The sequence below is a fragment of the Brachyhypopomus gauderio genome, chromosome 18, assembly GCF_052324685.1.
Source record: "Brachyhypopomus gauderio isolate BG-103 chromosome 18, BGAUD_0.2, whole genome shotgun sequence".
Classification (NCBI taxonomy): domain Eukaryota; kingdom Metazoa; phylum Chordata; class Actinopteri; order Gymnotiformes; family Hypopomidae; genus Brachyhypopomus; species Brachyhypopomus gauderio.
Genome location: NC_135228.1, coordinates 18420376 through 18433321, shown reverse-complemented (window position 1 = coordinate 18433321; position 12946 = coordinate 18420376). Strand labels below are relative to the sequence as shown.

The window sequence follows — 12946 nt, the reverse complement described above, 5'->3', positions numbered from 1 at the left end:
CTGAATATGTGCATGTGGGAAGTGAATGGATTGTGTGAAAAACATAACCAGCTTTAAACCAGCACATGCAGGTGTTGGAATAATTTTTGGTGAAATACAGCCACATTTTAGACCATTTAGCTTTTTAACTGTGTTTAATGTACTCGTCACTACCTAATGTTAGGGTCTTGATGTTAACTAGCGATAATCTGATATTCTGCAATGCTTCTGTTGCCTGGTTTGGAGCACTCTGGAGCAAATATATCAGACAGCTCTGGCATTTTGTTAAAGCGAACTTTAGTGAAATATGTCATTTGCATGATGTTCCATTTACCACAGGTGCAGTTAATGAACCATGACTGAATTTTACTTTTGTTTATAAAAAAAGCTGGTAACTGCTAATGTTGCTAACACACACTAGAAGTCAAAAGCAAACTATAGCCTCCGCAAATACATGGCCAGACTTCTCTCAATTAAATACACAGGTTAACAAGGATTAACTGTACGCAGGTAAAACTATTGATGAAGGGACAGGAATTGAATGAAGGTCTGACAGAGTGAAACAGACCAGCCACTACTATAACATTCAGCATACTGCCTGAAAAATAGGTATAAAATAACCCAATAAACATGAAACTGCCAGATGAATTTGTGCCAGTGTAGTGGCAACATAGTGCCAACTTTGCTTAGCTAGCTTACCTAAAAAGGTCCATCCTTGGTGTCAAAAGTGGATATAATGTGACATTTAATTAAATCATCCAAACCAGTCAGTTTTACACTTGCGTATGTCATTCCTGTGTTTTTTTACACCATGTAAATTATGAATTCACAGGTGGGTGTACTTGAAATTAGTGGGTTATTTTGTACTGGCAGGTGTTCATCATTATCATGAAGTTGGGAAAAATAACAAACGTATTCCCGGACAAACTCGAAGGTTCTACGAACAAATATTTGATCTAGCTAGTACTGCATGGGTTTTGCATATATCAATATATATCAATATATTGTTTGAAACATTCAACAACATTCAAACAGCACTCACCATAGACAAATACTGTAGAATGGATTAGAGACAAACATGGGTCTAAAAAAAGTTCATTTGTGCAGCATAACTTGTGTAGCCCCAGCTAAAGCACAGATTAAATGCCCAAAGTACTCAGGTAATATCGGTTGTAATAAATGAACACATGCCACATCTTTGGTATGGTAATCAAATTGTATATCCAGAGACCACTAATCTGAGATCAGATGTGCCTTTCTGCAGGCAGTATCAGGAAGAGCACGACCTGCCATTGGCTGAGTCATATTTTGCATGCCTCAAAGTTCAGTTCCCTGCAGATTATATGTGCTAGGGCTGGATTGGGGTAATGCACAAAACAATTCTTCTCTGGTTGCATGGAAGCTTGGGATCAGATTGTCTTCCACCCAAACAAGGGAGATCAGTTTCCGGCTTCTTGGCTTGAGACAGTTCATGCCAGACCTTGTCGCCAGGAAGCTATGTGATCTGTGTGACATTGACTGTTGGAGAGCCACTGAACTGAGACAAATGTGCGCTTTACACAGACAAACTTGCTCTTAAAGTTATTATCTCTAATGCTTTATATGAGCACCAGAGATTTGCATGCTGTTGCTATGCTCTTTAAAAGGCCCTGTTGGTTGAATTTAAGTCCAAGGTCAGCAAAGCAGTACAAGGACTATGCACAGGGTTTGTTTGTGTACGTTGTTGAGGATGATGGGAGGTTATACAGGGATAAGATCCGTATGTACAATGTGCACCTTAAGGTCCATCTCTAATGCTTATGCATATGGAGTCCAGTACTTTTCCCTTTGAAAATGAGTTGCACCAGGTGAAGAAATGAATTTGCTCAGGTAGGAGCCCTCTCTCATAAATTGTAAAGCAGTTTGTTGAAATGAGACAGCCCGAGACAGAAACCCAACGATGACAGAAACCCAACGATGCTTATTCTCAGAGTGATGTGCAATGCAGTGAGACTCTCTCTGTGCAGCAGGGGAGTGTGTTACTTTCTCATGGCGATGACAAACATTTAGTCCTGTTTCACGCATGTTTGTGACTCAAGGTTGATTCAGGGGATAACCTCTGGCCACACTTGTTAGTGTGATGGAAATTTGATGATTTCCATTTATGTCAGGCTTTCTTAGTATACATTAAACACATTAGATATAGGTGTTAAATATCTTTTTACATATACGTGTGTTAATCATGGCACTGAAGCCATTCTCGTGACTTCAGTAGGCCTCAGATGTGTGTGTGTGTGTGTTCTCTGGACGGCCTTCGCTGAGGCCTAATCTGATGTTCCTCTGGTGTTCCTAAACTGACCTCGCTGGAGATGCCTAATCTCCACTTGGAAAGGACTACGGCGACACTCAGTCTGTCACGCCATCACAAGGAAGATGAGCGTGGAGGGGGCATGCATCATATGCATCTGTCAAATCAGTGTTAATTTTTTCATGTATTGTCCAATCACATTTGGTTGATCACCTCATGTTCACCTCGTGGACACTGTGTGTATTGATGATTAAAAGTATAAAAGATGAGAGTTCGGAATGGGGAATTAGCTCTCTGCAACAGACACCTTGTGTGTGCGTAAATGAGATCTCAGGGGTTAATCCATGCTTTGTTAAAAAAATCATTGTACTTTATTATCCTAACCTAACTGCTTCTGACTTTTATTGTGCTCACCATTTAAGGGTTTCAGAATTTCTTGAACATCACCTGTAATTAAACAGCATCCATGATCTCCATCTAGAAAATGGAGACGTGTCCTTGGGAACAACTAAGATATTACACCAGACCATCAAGAAAATGTCTTATCGATTGAAGTGTTGATACAGTGTAGATTGCATTTTTATTATTACCAATTATGGTACAATTTACCATTTCAAAACTGTACACATTTACTTTTTCAATTAATCTCACTAGTGTTGTTTAGATAACATGTTTTGTAGGTGAATTGTTTTACATTTCTTTTAACTTGGAATCAAGTATCAAACTCAAGATTTTCAGGCAAACGTTACGCTTATGCTAAAAGAGTACAAACTTTATAGTGCAATGACAGCTTCAGCAAGAGAGTTAAAACATACAAGGGTAACCCATATTTGTGCACACTCATATTGATGTGTGTAGGAAGCAGATAACAATGAGATAATCTTACTTATTTTTAAGCAGGCAAAATAAAATGATATAATAAGCAAGTCTTCACACACAGCACACACAAGTCTTTCAGGTCCTTAAGCAGCATGACAGCCCCAGACTATCACACGACTAACACCATATTTTACTGTTGTTATGATGTTCCTTGTCTGAAATGCTATTTCAGTGTTATTATGTTACTATTTAAGACGTAATGGGACATACACCTTCCAAAAAGTTAAACTTTTGTCTCATCAGTCCACAGAATGTTTTCCCAAAGGTCATTGGGATCAAGATATTTTCCAGAAAAACTGAGATGAGCCTTTATGTTCTTTTTGCTCAGCCATGGTTTTTGTCTTGGATCTCTGCCATGCAAGCCATTTTTGCCAAGTCTCTTTCTGATGGTGGAGTCATGAACACTGACCTTAACTGAGCCAAGTGAGGCCTGCAGTTCTTTGGATGTTGTGAGGTTTTTTTGTGACCTCATGGATGAGTCATCGCTGTGCTCTTGGGTTCATTTGGGTCAGCCGGCCACTCCTGGGAAGGTTCCATGTTCTTGCCATTTATGGATACTGCCTCTCACTGTGGTATGCTGGAGTCCTAAACTTTAGAAATGCCTTTATAACCTTTTCCGAGACTGAGAGAAATACTTTGCCATTTGATCTTGAATTTCTCTGGATCGCAGCATGATGTCTAGCTTTTGAGGATATTTTGGTCTAGTTCACTTTGTCAGGCAGGTCCTGTTTAAGTGATTTCTTGATTGAAAACAGGTGTGGCAGTAATCGGTCCTGGTGTGGCTAGAGAAATTTAATTCAGATTTCTAAAGATGTGAAAAATCGCACAGGGTCATGTAGATTTGGATTTTTTCCCCATTGTTTACTTGAGTTATATTTGTCCAATGTTTACATTTGTTTGATTATCTGAAATATTTGTTACAAACATACAAAAAATAAGTGAAACACTTTTTCACACCAATGTATATACCATCTAATTTTATCTCTTGTTTTATATTTGATACTGGACACAATGGTCTATGGTGCCATTTAGAATAGAAATTATTCACAATCACCAACAGAATTATCAACATTATCCCTGTGATGGGACAGTAGTTCTTGCTCTCCATCTGCTGAATTTCTGACCACTGTGGCGTATTCCGTCCTTTGCTCATAATTGACCTTGTGAGTAACTCTTTCCGCAGGGTAAATCACTGTAGCATAGCATAAGTCTTCTTCAGTTGTCTAATAAGGAAAATGTGTGACTCGTTATGCTGAAATTACAACTATCATGTTGATTCTTGTGAGGGGAAAGTGAAGGAATCCTACCATTTTCACTTCATCTTTGTTCCGCTGCTCAGGAGCAGAATCTGTATAATAGTTTAAAAACAACAACAAAAAATAGTCATTTTACACAAAATATATTACAACAATACAAATGCTTAATGCCGTTCTTATATTAGCTCCAATACTGCACAATAATCAGGAGAAAGAACCGTTCCCATGACCTTGCTACAAGGCATTATTATGTATGAATTAAAAACATCAAACAACTTATTAGACTTATGAAGATGCTCATGCTCACCAGTGCTACGTTCTTCGGCTTTGTAGCTGCATAAATAAATATTGGAATATGGCAGGTAAAAACATTGCTCCCCCCAAAATATTATATTTAGATCAGGTTCAAATGTGACTCTACTGACCTTCTGGTATGCATAGCCACTCTGGTTCCTAAACAAAAATTAAAGATATCATTTCTTTAATTGTTTTTAACACAAACTGCATTGGAGGCTTGAGCTATTACATTTTTCATCTATAGCCTTTGGATTCTGTGTATTAGTAGTGGTGCTGAGAGCTGTCATACCCTTTGTAGTCAGATGGCTGACACATGCTAAGCAGTTTAATGCCAAAGAAAGGAGAACCACAAAGCCCACCACAGTGAGTCCAACGACAAAATATACAATTGGTATAGCTGGAAGGGACAAGACAGTAGTTACTATGGATATTGCATTGAAAATGTTCCCAACTCATTGCAACCAATATCAACACACGGAGGATTACTCTTACTTATGCTCCACACTCCAACTGTTGATTCCTCGCAGATGTGGAATTTAGGTTTGTGTTCAGTGCACATACAGCACACTCTCAACACATTCCTGACAGCGATCCGGTTTTTGTCTTCAGTCCCCAGAAGTTCTGCTCCGCTCACATTGAGTACACAAGGGCAGCTTTGGGGGACATTAATGTCAACGCTGTAAAAATAACACTGCAGATGGGGATATGGATCACGTTCACTCGTATTGTCTGGGTGGCACATCTCTTCCAGACTGACTTTGGCCACTTTGTGACAACTTGTAGAATTTACACCATTGCATCCTCCTTGAAGTCAAATAACAAAAAAGACAAAGTTACAACAGTGTTACCTTACAATAGCAAGATTAGTTTTAAATTACATAGTAATGCTTACTTTTTTGTCAATAAATTATCCTCAGTGTCATGAAGGCATTTACCACCATGCTAAAAATGTTGCTGCTCTTAAATTATAAATGTACTTCATAAGAGTAATAATATTGTAGAATAATATTGTAGGTAATAATATTGTATTTCCCAAAAGGGTTATGCAGATTTTGCCTCGTGCTGTTTAGGAAACCAAAAACACATTAAGAAACATAATATGTCAAATATGAAAAAATATCTGTACCTGCACTCATTAACACAACTGTAAGTCCCACTGAGAGAGAAAACAATCCACCAGTTAGTACAAATAGATAAAATAAATATGACCTTTAGTGCAATATATAATACTCACAAAATGCACGAATGCACATTAGATGGATCATGACTGTTTCAGATGTGACTGTGTGTGTGTACGCCGTTACTAGAGGAACTGATACAGGATGAATGGAAATATTCTGCCTCTCTATTTTAAATCTTGCACATTACGCATGCTGTATGCAAATGAGGCCATGTTAAATTAAATGTATTTTCCATTATGCAGAGAACAGTAATAGCATATTAATATACTGTAGTTCATTAATTAGTTACACATGACTAATATGGTAGATATTAGCTTGCTGATGTCATATGCTTCAATCATCAACAGAAGAAAGCAGGTCTAAGATTCACAGGTTTCATAGTCTGGTAAGAACATCAGTAGGAGTAGAAAAACAACCAGCTTCCTTTACATCTCCCTAGAGATTCCACTTTAAGTCATTTTTACATACTAAATGCCTACGCCTGCTTTAATGCATTTGTACTTTTTAGTATTTTCAATGATTTTCTTCATACTCAGGTATAGTTGTGAAGAAAGAAATGTCATGTTCAGCTGGTAATCATGCCTGTGCCATACCTTCTCACTAAGGTTCACAAAATGAAAATGGTGGTAAACTGCTATGGTATTTAGTAACCCATTACTAACATCTTTAGTCTTTCTTGTTGTTGCCATTTTTGATACAGTAGTTAAATATTGGGATACTTATTTTTCTTGATTATGGACTTAAGTCTATTCTACCAATCAATCAGAAGCACAATCATGCTTTGCAAAATATTTTATCCAAGTTAACACAATGCACGGGCCTCAAAAAACAGATATGTACATCCTGGTCACTCTTGTCACTATTTTTATTTTTCTGTAGTGTGGCTTTGCTTTAACATGGAAATGCTTCTGGTTCATCCACTGGTTAAAATAACCATGACACAAACCACAAAGTTCATATTTCACAGAACAACCGCTGAGTATTCATTCTATAATAACAGGAAGATATGAGCTGGAAGATAAATTGTTTATTAAATAGATAAAATGTCCAAATAAAACAGGTTTAAGATTCAACTGAATTCTTGGTCTGGTAGGAATACCAGTATGACAAGGGAAGCAACCAAGTAAAAAAAAAGGCAGATTAAATACATGTCGAACAATATTTCAGTTTTAATCAAATTTATGTTACAATAAAATGCCTGTGATGTTTTTGACTGATCAAGACGTTCCTGAAGTTGTCCTTTCCGGTTCCTCACTGGTGCCAAGGTTCATGGTAGAAAGGGCACCCTCTAGAAGTACAGAAGGTGAGTCTTCACTGGCCAGCAGATTATTTTTGCGGAGGTGACATGCTTGTTGATAGGGAGGTTGGATCGGAGGCTGGGTGGGTGGTAAATACTGATACTCCTTACTCGAGTCAAGCTGTGAATACAAATACAGTGAAACATTCAGCATCACAGACTGCACACTAGCAGGGTTTGAATAATACATCAACAATTTATTCATTATTGACTACATTTATAAGAAACAGCAGATGAGCACCTGAAGTGGGTATGTTCGGTCTGAGTCAAAAGCACTGAGATCACCACACGCAAGAAAAGGAACAATTATCCGATTAGGACCCTCTAGCTGGTTGAAATCTACATCTAGAAAAACAGGGACATATCAAAAGATTTTAAGCACCACTGTTAATGAACAACTTTTCAGTCATTTTGGGCCTAAGATGCCAGTAATATGATATAAAACATATTATTTGCAATCAATCATTTCCAAATGGAAGGGCCTTGTTTTATTTAGCATACCTATCTTTTGATTTAAAACGTTTGCATAGTCAACACATTTACCATATGAGTGATCCAGTAACGGGTTGGACATGTTGGGGACATATCCTTCAGGTGGAGAGTAATTCTGGCACACTACAAATGCCTCTTTAGTCACAGAATGCAGAAAGAAAAAACACACTTTAGCAATGAGTCATTTTCAGCTATGGATTTTTTGTGTCTGTTTTTTTTGGTCATGCAAATAGGGCTGGGTAATACTGCAAAATATTAATATTACTATTAAATATGTCACTTTCTCCCCCCCAAATTCGTGGATGATTCTTCACATTTTTGTCTATGAAGGTGCGTTCACCTATGCTGGAGTTGCGGCTGCTGCGTGGTTTGGCACAGGTCACCGAGGTGAAGAATATCTTGAGCTGAGAATAGAGCAGCGTCACATCCTTCCCTCTGAATATCTTCACGCAGGAGAAAACAGACAATGACCTTCAGTCACAGTTTGACAACTTTTATACTGTAAATTTCTTACATACATTTCTACTTAAGAAATGTCAGAACTGTCAACACTGACTATAAACATAAAACTATTAAGATGAGAGAGCTCACCTTTGCCACAAAGTTTCCGCCTGGTTTCAGGACATGTGTTGTGATATTAAGAGCCTTTAAATACAAGTGAAAATAGCACTTTTTAGACAATCCATCTTACAATCCAGTATATATTGAAAATACTGTGTATATTTTAACACAATGTTGTAATTATGAAAAAATTTATTTAAGGACATTACATTTGTAAATGTAATATACATGCCCTCTTGTTACATACCGCTAGTAGGAGCTGTGCCTGAATATACTCATCTACATCATGTAGTCCTGTAACTATTAACACACAAATCAAAACATTGACATTCTTTCCATTACAAACCCATCTTAAGAAAACCTTTCAAAAGTATTCATGAATTGTGCAATTCCAAAAATATATATTTTAGGTGCAGGATAACAAGGTTATAAAAATAAGATAACCTTTGTAAATAAACATTACTTTTAATAACAGCTACAACAAGTTTATTTTTGGTATGGCAACAAAGCAGTATGCCTAAAATTGTAACTGCCATGGACTAATATAAAATAGTACAGGTCACATCTCCATGAGACGGACCTGAACTGCTAGATATGCATAGAATATTAATAAAGACAAGTAGAATTACCATCAGGGGCTCCATCACATACCACCAGGTCTGCAGATTGTCCCTCAAAGTGCCTGATAATCTCCTGAGCTGTGGAAATCTACAACACAATGGAAATAATCAGTACAAAAGGTATGATTTGTGGGTGATACTCTTGAATCAAAATGTGCAATTGCCAAGAGGTTAATAAGTGGTGAGAAATATAACTACTCTACAATTCCTTTGTATGTGGCCTGAATTTGGTTATGAATTGGGTTTTTATTTCTTATCCCATGGTTAATACTGGTACTACCATACCTTAGTGATGTCTCCCTGGATCTGTGTGACGCCCGGCAGAGGTGCCATTGCCTGCAGATCCACTGCTACAATCTTCACATCTTCATTTGACCCTTTTCCTCTATAGCATCACATACAGTGTATAAAACGTGATGCTGTTTTTAGCAGTACTACCTAAAAACCTGTGCAGTCAACCTATCGACTCCAAGAAACCATCAAGAAGGTCCCTAGGTTCCAAATGATTTTAAAATATCACCAAAGAGGAGGAAGTTCAAATGACAACTGGCTATGCACATCCTAAATTTCATACATTAAGCTGCTCACCGGAGTTTGCGACTCAGAACTTGGCTCCAACTGCCAGGAGCAGCACACAAGTCCACAGCACGACTCACACCTACAGAGAACATAATTACCGTCTCATCACCATGGTGCTATTGTGTGTATTGGGATTACAATATTACAACTATTATAATCTTTCTGATTCCTCCAACATAAGACTTGATGTAAGCAAAGATCATGCACATAGCCAAGCTAATTCATTGAAGGCCAATTCATTTACCTTTAAAGAGATTGAACTCTTCGTCCAGCTGAAGAAGTTTGAAGGCACTCCGTGCTCTCCAGCCCTCCTCCTTAGCCAATCTGTAGTATATATCGCGCTTGTCTTTGGAAGAGCGACCCATATTTCTGCTGAAAGATAACATTATAAGGTGGTGGACTGGTTATTTTCCACCATAATAATTTTCAGAAAAGTAACAGTTATTGCCAAGTTATTTACAGATGCATACACCTAATCCTGAATTTCTGTTTTATTTTATAATTTCTTTGATTTTACTATGCAGATTCCTATAAGATGTCAGATCTTGACACATTCAGTAAAAAAAAAAAAGTCAAATGCAATGTACAAATTACATTACTTTGTTTTCTTGGTGTAGCGCAGAAAACCTCAATTGCATTGCTGTGTGTGGCAGAAGGAATTGTAATGCACCTTGAAAAGAAATCCACACAGCTGCAATGTTTGCTAGAGCTATCATTGCTGCAGTTTGAGTGAATTAGCAAGCTGCCCTTCTAGGCTATCTGCAAAGAGTGTATTATTCAGTCTGTAGCTACAGTTACTCTATTTCTAGATCGGTAGCTAACATAACTAGGACTATGTGCTGCTACTGGTGCCCTGAAGGTGTTTAACGCCTTCTTCTCACTCTTCAGACTAGTAAGAGCTTCCCTTAGCAACTCTGCTTACTGCAGTTTACAAAAAATAAAATAAAACAAATAAATCCTGGATTTACGTTAACTTTCCCCGGAATGCTCCCAGACTGACTACCAACACACTCCGAAGTTCAGCAGAGGTCTCTTTAATTGGATAGTCAGTGCAGTCAGTGTGGGATGATTTCTGCACTGGAAATAAAAGATAATGGATACTAAAAGAAAAGCTTTTAGCTTTTTAGATCTGATGCAATGAAAGCATCACAGAGTGACATACAATACAGCACACAGACTGTTTTTCAAGGCACACTGCATTAACTTCTGACACATTCAGCATTTATTATTGAAAAAACAATCCACTGCTGTTTTCCGCTGAAGATATTGAGTGACAAACTGTGATAAAGGCTTTGCTTCTTAGTGTGGGACATCACAATTTAAAGTACCGGTAATATTTATGTACTGCGCTTTGTGTTTTTCACAGTCATGACTGCTTTATTGCTTTAGTTGTGGCACCGAATTTGCTGCATATTTTACCAAAACATCTATTAACTTCTTAAGACCTATTCATTTTGTATACATTGCATTTATTTCTTCCGACCCATATACTTAAGGGAGATTTGATCTTCCATAAAGTATTATTGCCTTTTCCTAAAAATCTTCCACTCAAGTTAAACTATTTGATTTCACTTAGTTACTTTTTAAATATGTTTTGGAGAAGAATTCTTGCCAAATAGAAATGTAATCACAATGGTGCAAAGACATGAAATGCAACACACACTATCCACATCATTGGACAGACCCACTGCACATAGACTTAACAGAACATTGCCTGAGAATGTGTTTAATGAATTAAATACTCAATGTGTCTGCGCTTAATGAACTTAAATGCCTAAACATTACTGATCATTGGCTCTCTTATGAAATGTGAAAACAGTGGGTGTTGTCAGTTTGTCAGAATCCATCACTGCATTCAACTCTAAAAACAACCAGGTGCTTATTTATCAAATAAACAACCAGGTGTTTATTAATCTGGTGCCATGCGATTTTAAAGCTGCTTTGTGACAAAAAAAGTGAAAGAGTTTTGTTTCTCAGTAGAAAGCTCTCTTCTTGTGTTCAAACTTAAGTCGTTGTTAAAGCTTTTATAATATCTTACTGGTAGGGGACTTCACTAGTCTGAACACATGATAATCTAAAGGAGAAAATGTATGTCAGTAGGTTAGTTCTACTTTCTCATCTAAGAACAACTAGCTCTGAAATCTGTAATATTACTGAAACATTTCGGTTAACGTTCATTTTAGGATGTAACGTAAGCGTTTATGCAATATGCTGCACTCCGCCGTGGTTAGCTGATAACTGTACAAGGTAGCTATTTTTATAGCTAGTTATTTAGGCACATTAAGTTAGTTAACTAACGATGCAACCAAAATATGCAGTTACCCCAACAAAATAAACTTAACCTCATGGAAACGTGTTAACAAATTAACTAGTACACACACTCACTTCACAACGCCTCAGCTCCGGGAGACTTCCTGCTGTTTTTCTTCTTCTACTTCGTAACTTTTTGGGGATTGTGAACTATGTCGCCAACTACTGGACAATTCTGAAACCAAGACTCGGTTACATAAGTAGTGTTTATTTTAAACAAACGAATAAACAAGATATTACAATGTAAGCAGAATCATATTAGCAACAGTTCTAACCAAACAGGCCCCCAAACAAACATTCCTCAACTTACATTAATAAAACTTACATCATCTTAAACAGGCAGTCCACATTAGTACGAGCTCCACAGATTACTTATAGCAAGACCTATATTGTACATTCTGCCATTTTAAAGTAAATTTCCAACAAATAAAATATTCCCCAGTCTCTGAAGCCCTGCTGACCTCACACCGTCTGCATGGGACTGCTTGAGATTTGTCTGCATTGGGACTAATGGGATTCTATCCGAAGGTACATTGCTGCCACCTACTGAGTATAAATAACAAATTACCTAACTGCTTTGAGTTTACGGTCAGAATTTAAATAGATTATTTCTAAATAAACCCGTTTCTAAATAATCGTTAGTCACATCCTGAACTTGTGCCACACATCCTCTGCAGAATTTCCCAGCATATATACTGTACACCTGAGAATATGGTCATCCAGACCAACTCCAAGGTTGCATTTGCAATTATGCATCCCTGCATACTCCATACAAAGTCAATCCGCCAAAATCGACAAGAGGAAATGTGAGTCTTTTCAGGAGATTCGGAGATTTAACGCTACATTTAGTTTTAATATTCTAAAAATATCCGATTTAGCTGTAAAACTCTGACCTAAACAAGGTGTTTTATAATCTAATAGTTTGACATGAATTCACAGAGGGTGTAAATGTCAGTGGGATGCCCACTGCCATCTCACCGCCAGGAATGTTTGTTGAATGTTTCGTTTAATTTATGGTCAGCATCAGAGAATGGTAATCAAAGGGTTTCCTGAAAAACGAACAAAACAGCTGACTGAGCGCACAACATCTGCGATCTGCTTATACATACATGAAGGTGTCACATTCAAGGCGAGCCTTACTCAATAACACTCGTATTTACTTTAATTGCGCTGTTATTCCCATCAAACCACGTGACTTCGGGGGCGTT

The 12946-nt window shown here is 37.5% G+C and overlaps 2 protein-coding genes across 6 annotated transcripts; both read right to left on the bottom strand.

The window, feature by feature from the left end:
* Positions 1-2815: 2815 nt before the first annotated feature.
* LOC143482016 (uncharacterized) lies at positions 2816-6060 on the bottom strand. Its single transcript, XM_076980262.1, has 8 exons — positions 5933-6060; positions 5825-5854; positions 5191-5502; positions 4988-5095; positions 4827-4854; positions 4709-4734; positions 4453-4493; positions 2816-4368 (listed from the first exon to the last, which is right to left on the bottom strand). Exons 1-8 carry the CDS (start codon positions 5961-5963, stop codon positions 4186-4188), a joined length of 759 nt encoding a protein of 252 aa, XP_076836377.1. The 5' UTR covers positions 5964-6060; the 3' UTR covers positions 2816-4185.
* Positions 6061-6886: 826 nt separating this feature from the next.
* Positions 6887-12865, bottom strand: ftsj1 (FtsJ RNA 2'-O-methyltransferase 1). Of its 5 annotated transcripts, none has more exons than XM_076980420.1 (12): positions 12848-12865; positions 11814-11913; positions 9673-9800; positions 9438-9507; positions 9135-9234; positions 8859-8937; positions 8477-8529; positions 8260-8313; positions 8009-8111; positions 7720-7803; positions 7418-7521; positions 6887-7297 (listed from the first exon to the last, which is right to left on the bottom strand). In XM_076980420.1, exons 3-12 carry the CDS (start codon positions 9791-9793, stop codon positions 7097-7099), a joined length of 969 nt encoding a protein of 322 aa, XP_076836535.1. In that variant the 5' UTR covers positions 9794-9800; positions 11814-11913; positions 12848-12865; the 3' UTR covers positions 6887-7096. The 5 variants fall into 5 exon arrangements, with proteins under 5 accessions (XP_076836535.1, XP_076836534.1, XP_076836537.1 ...); XM_076980419.1 differs by lacking the exon at positions 12848-12865 and adding an exon at positions 12049-12237; XM_076980422.1 differs by lacking the exon at positions 12848-12865 and adding an exon at positions 12049-12237 and having other exon boundaries at positions 9673-9797.
* Between the last annotated feature and the right edge of the window lie 81 nt (positions 12866-12946).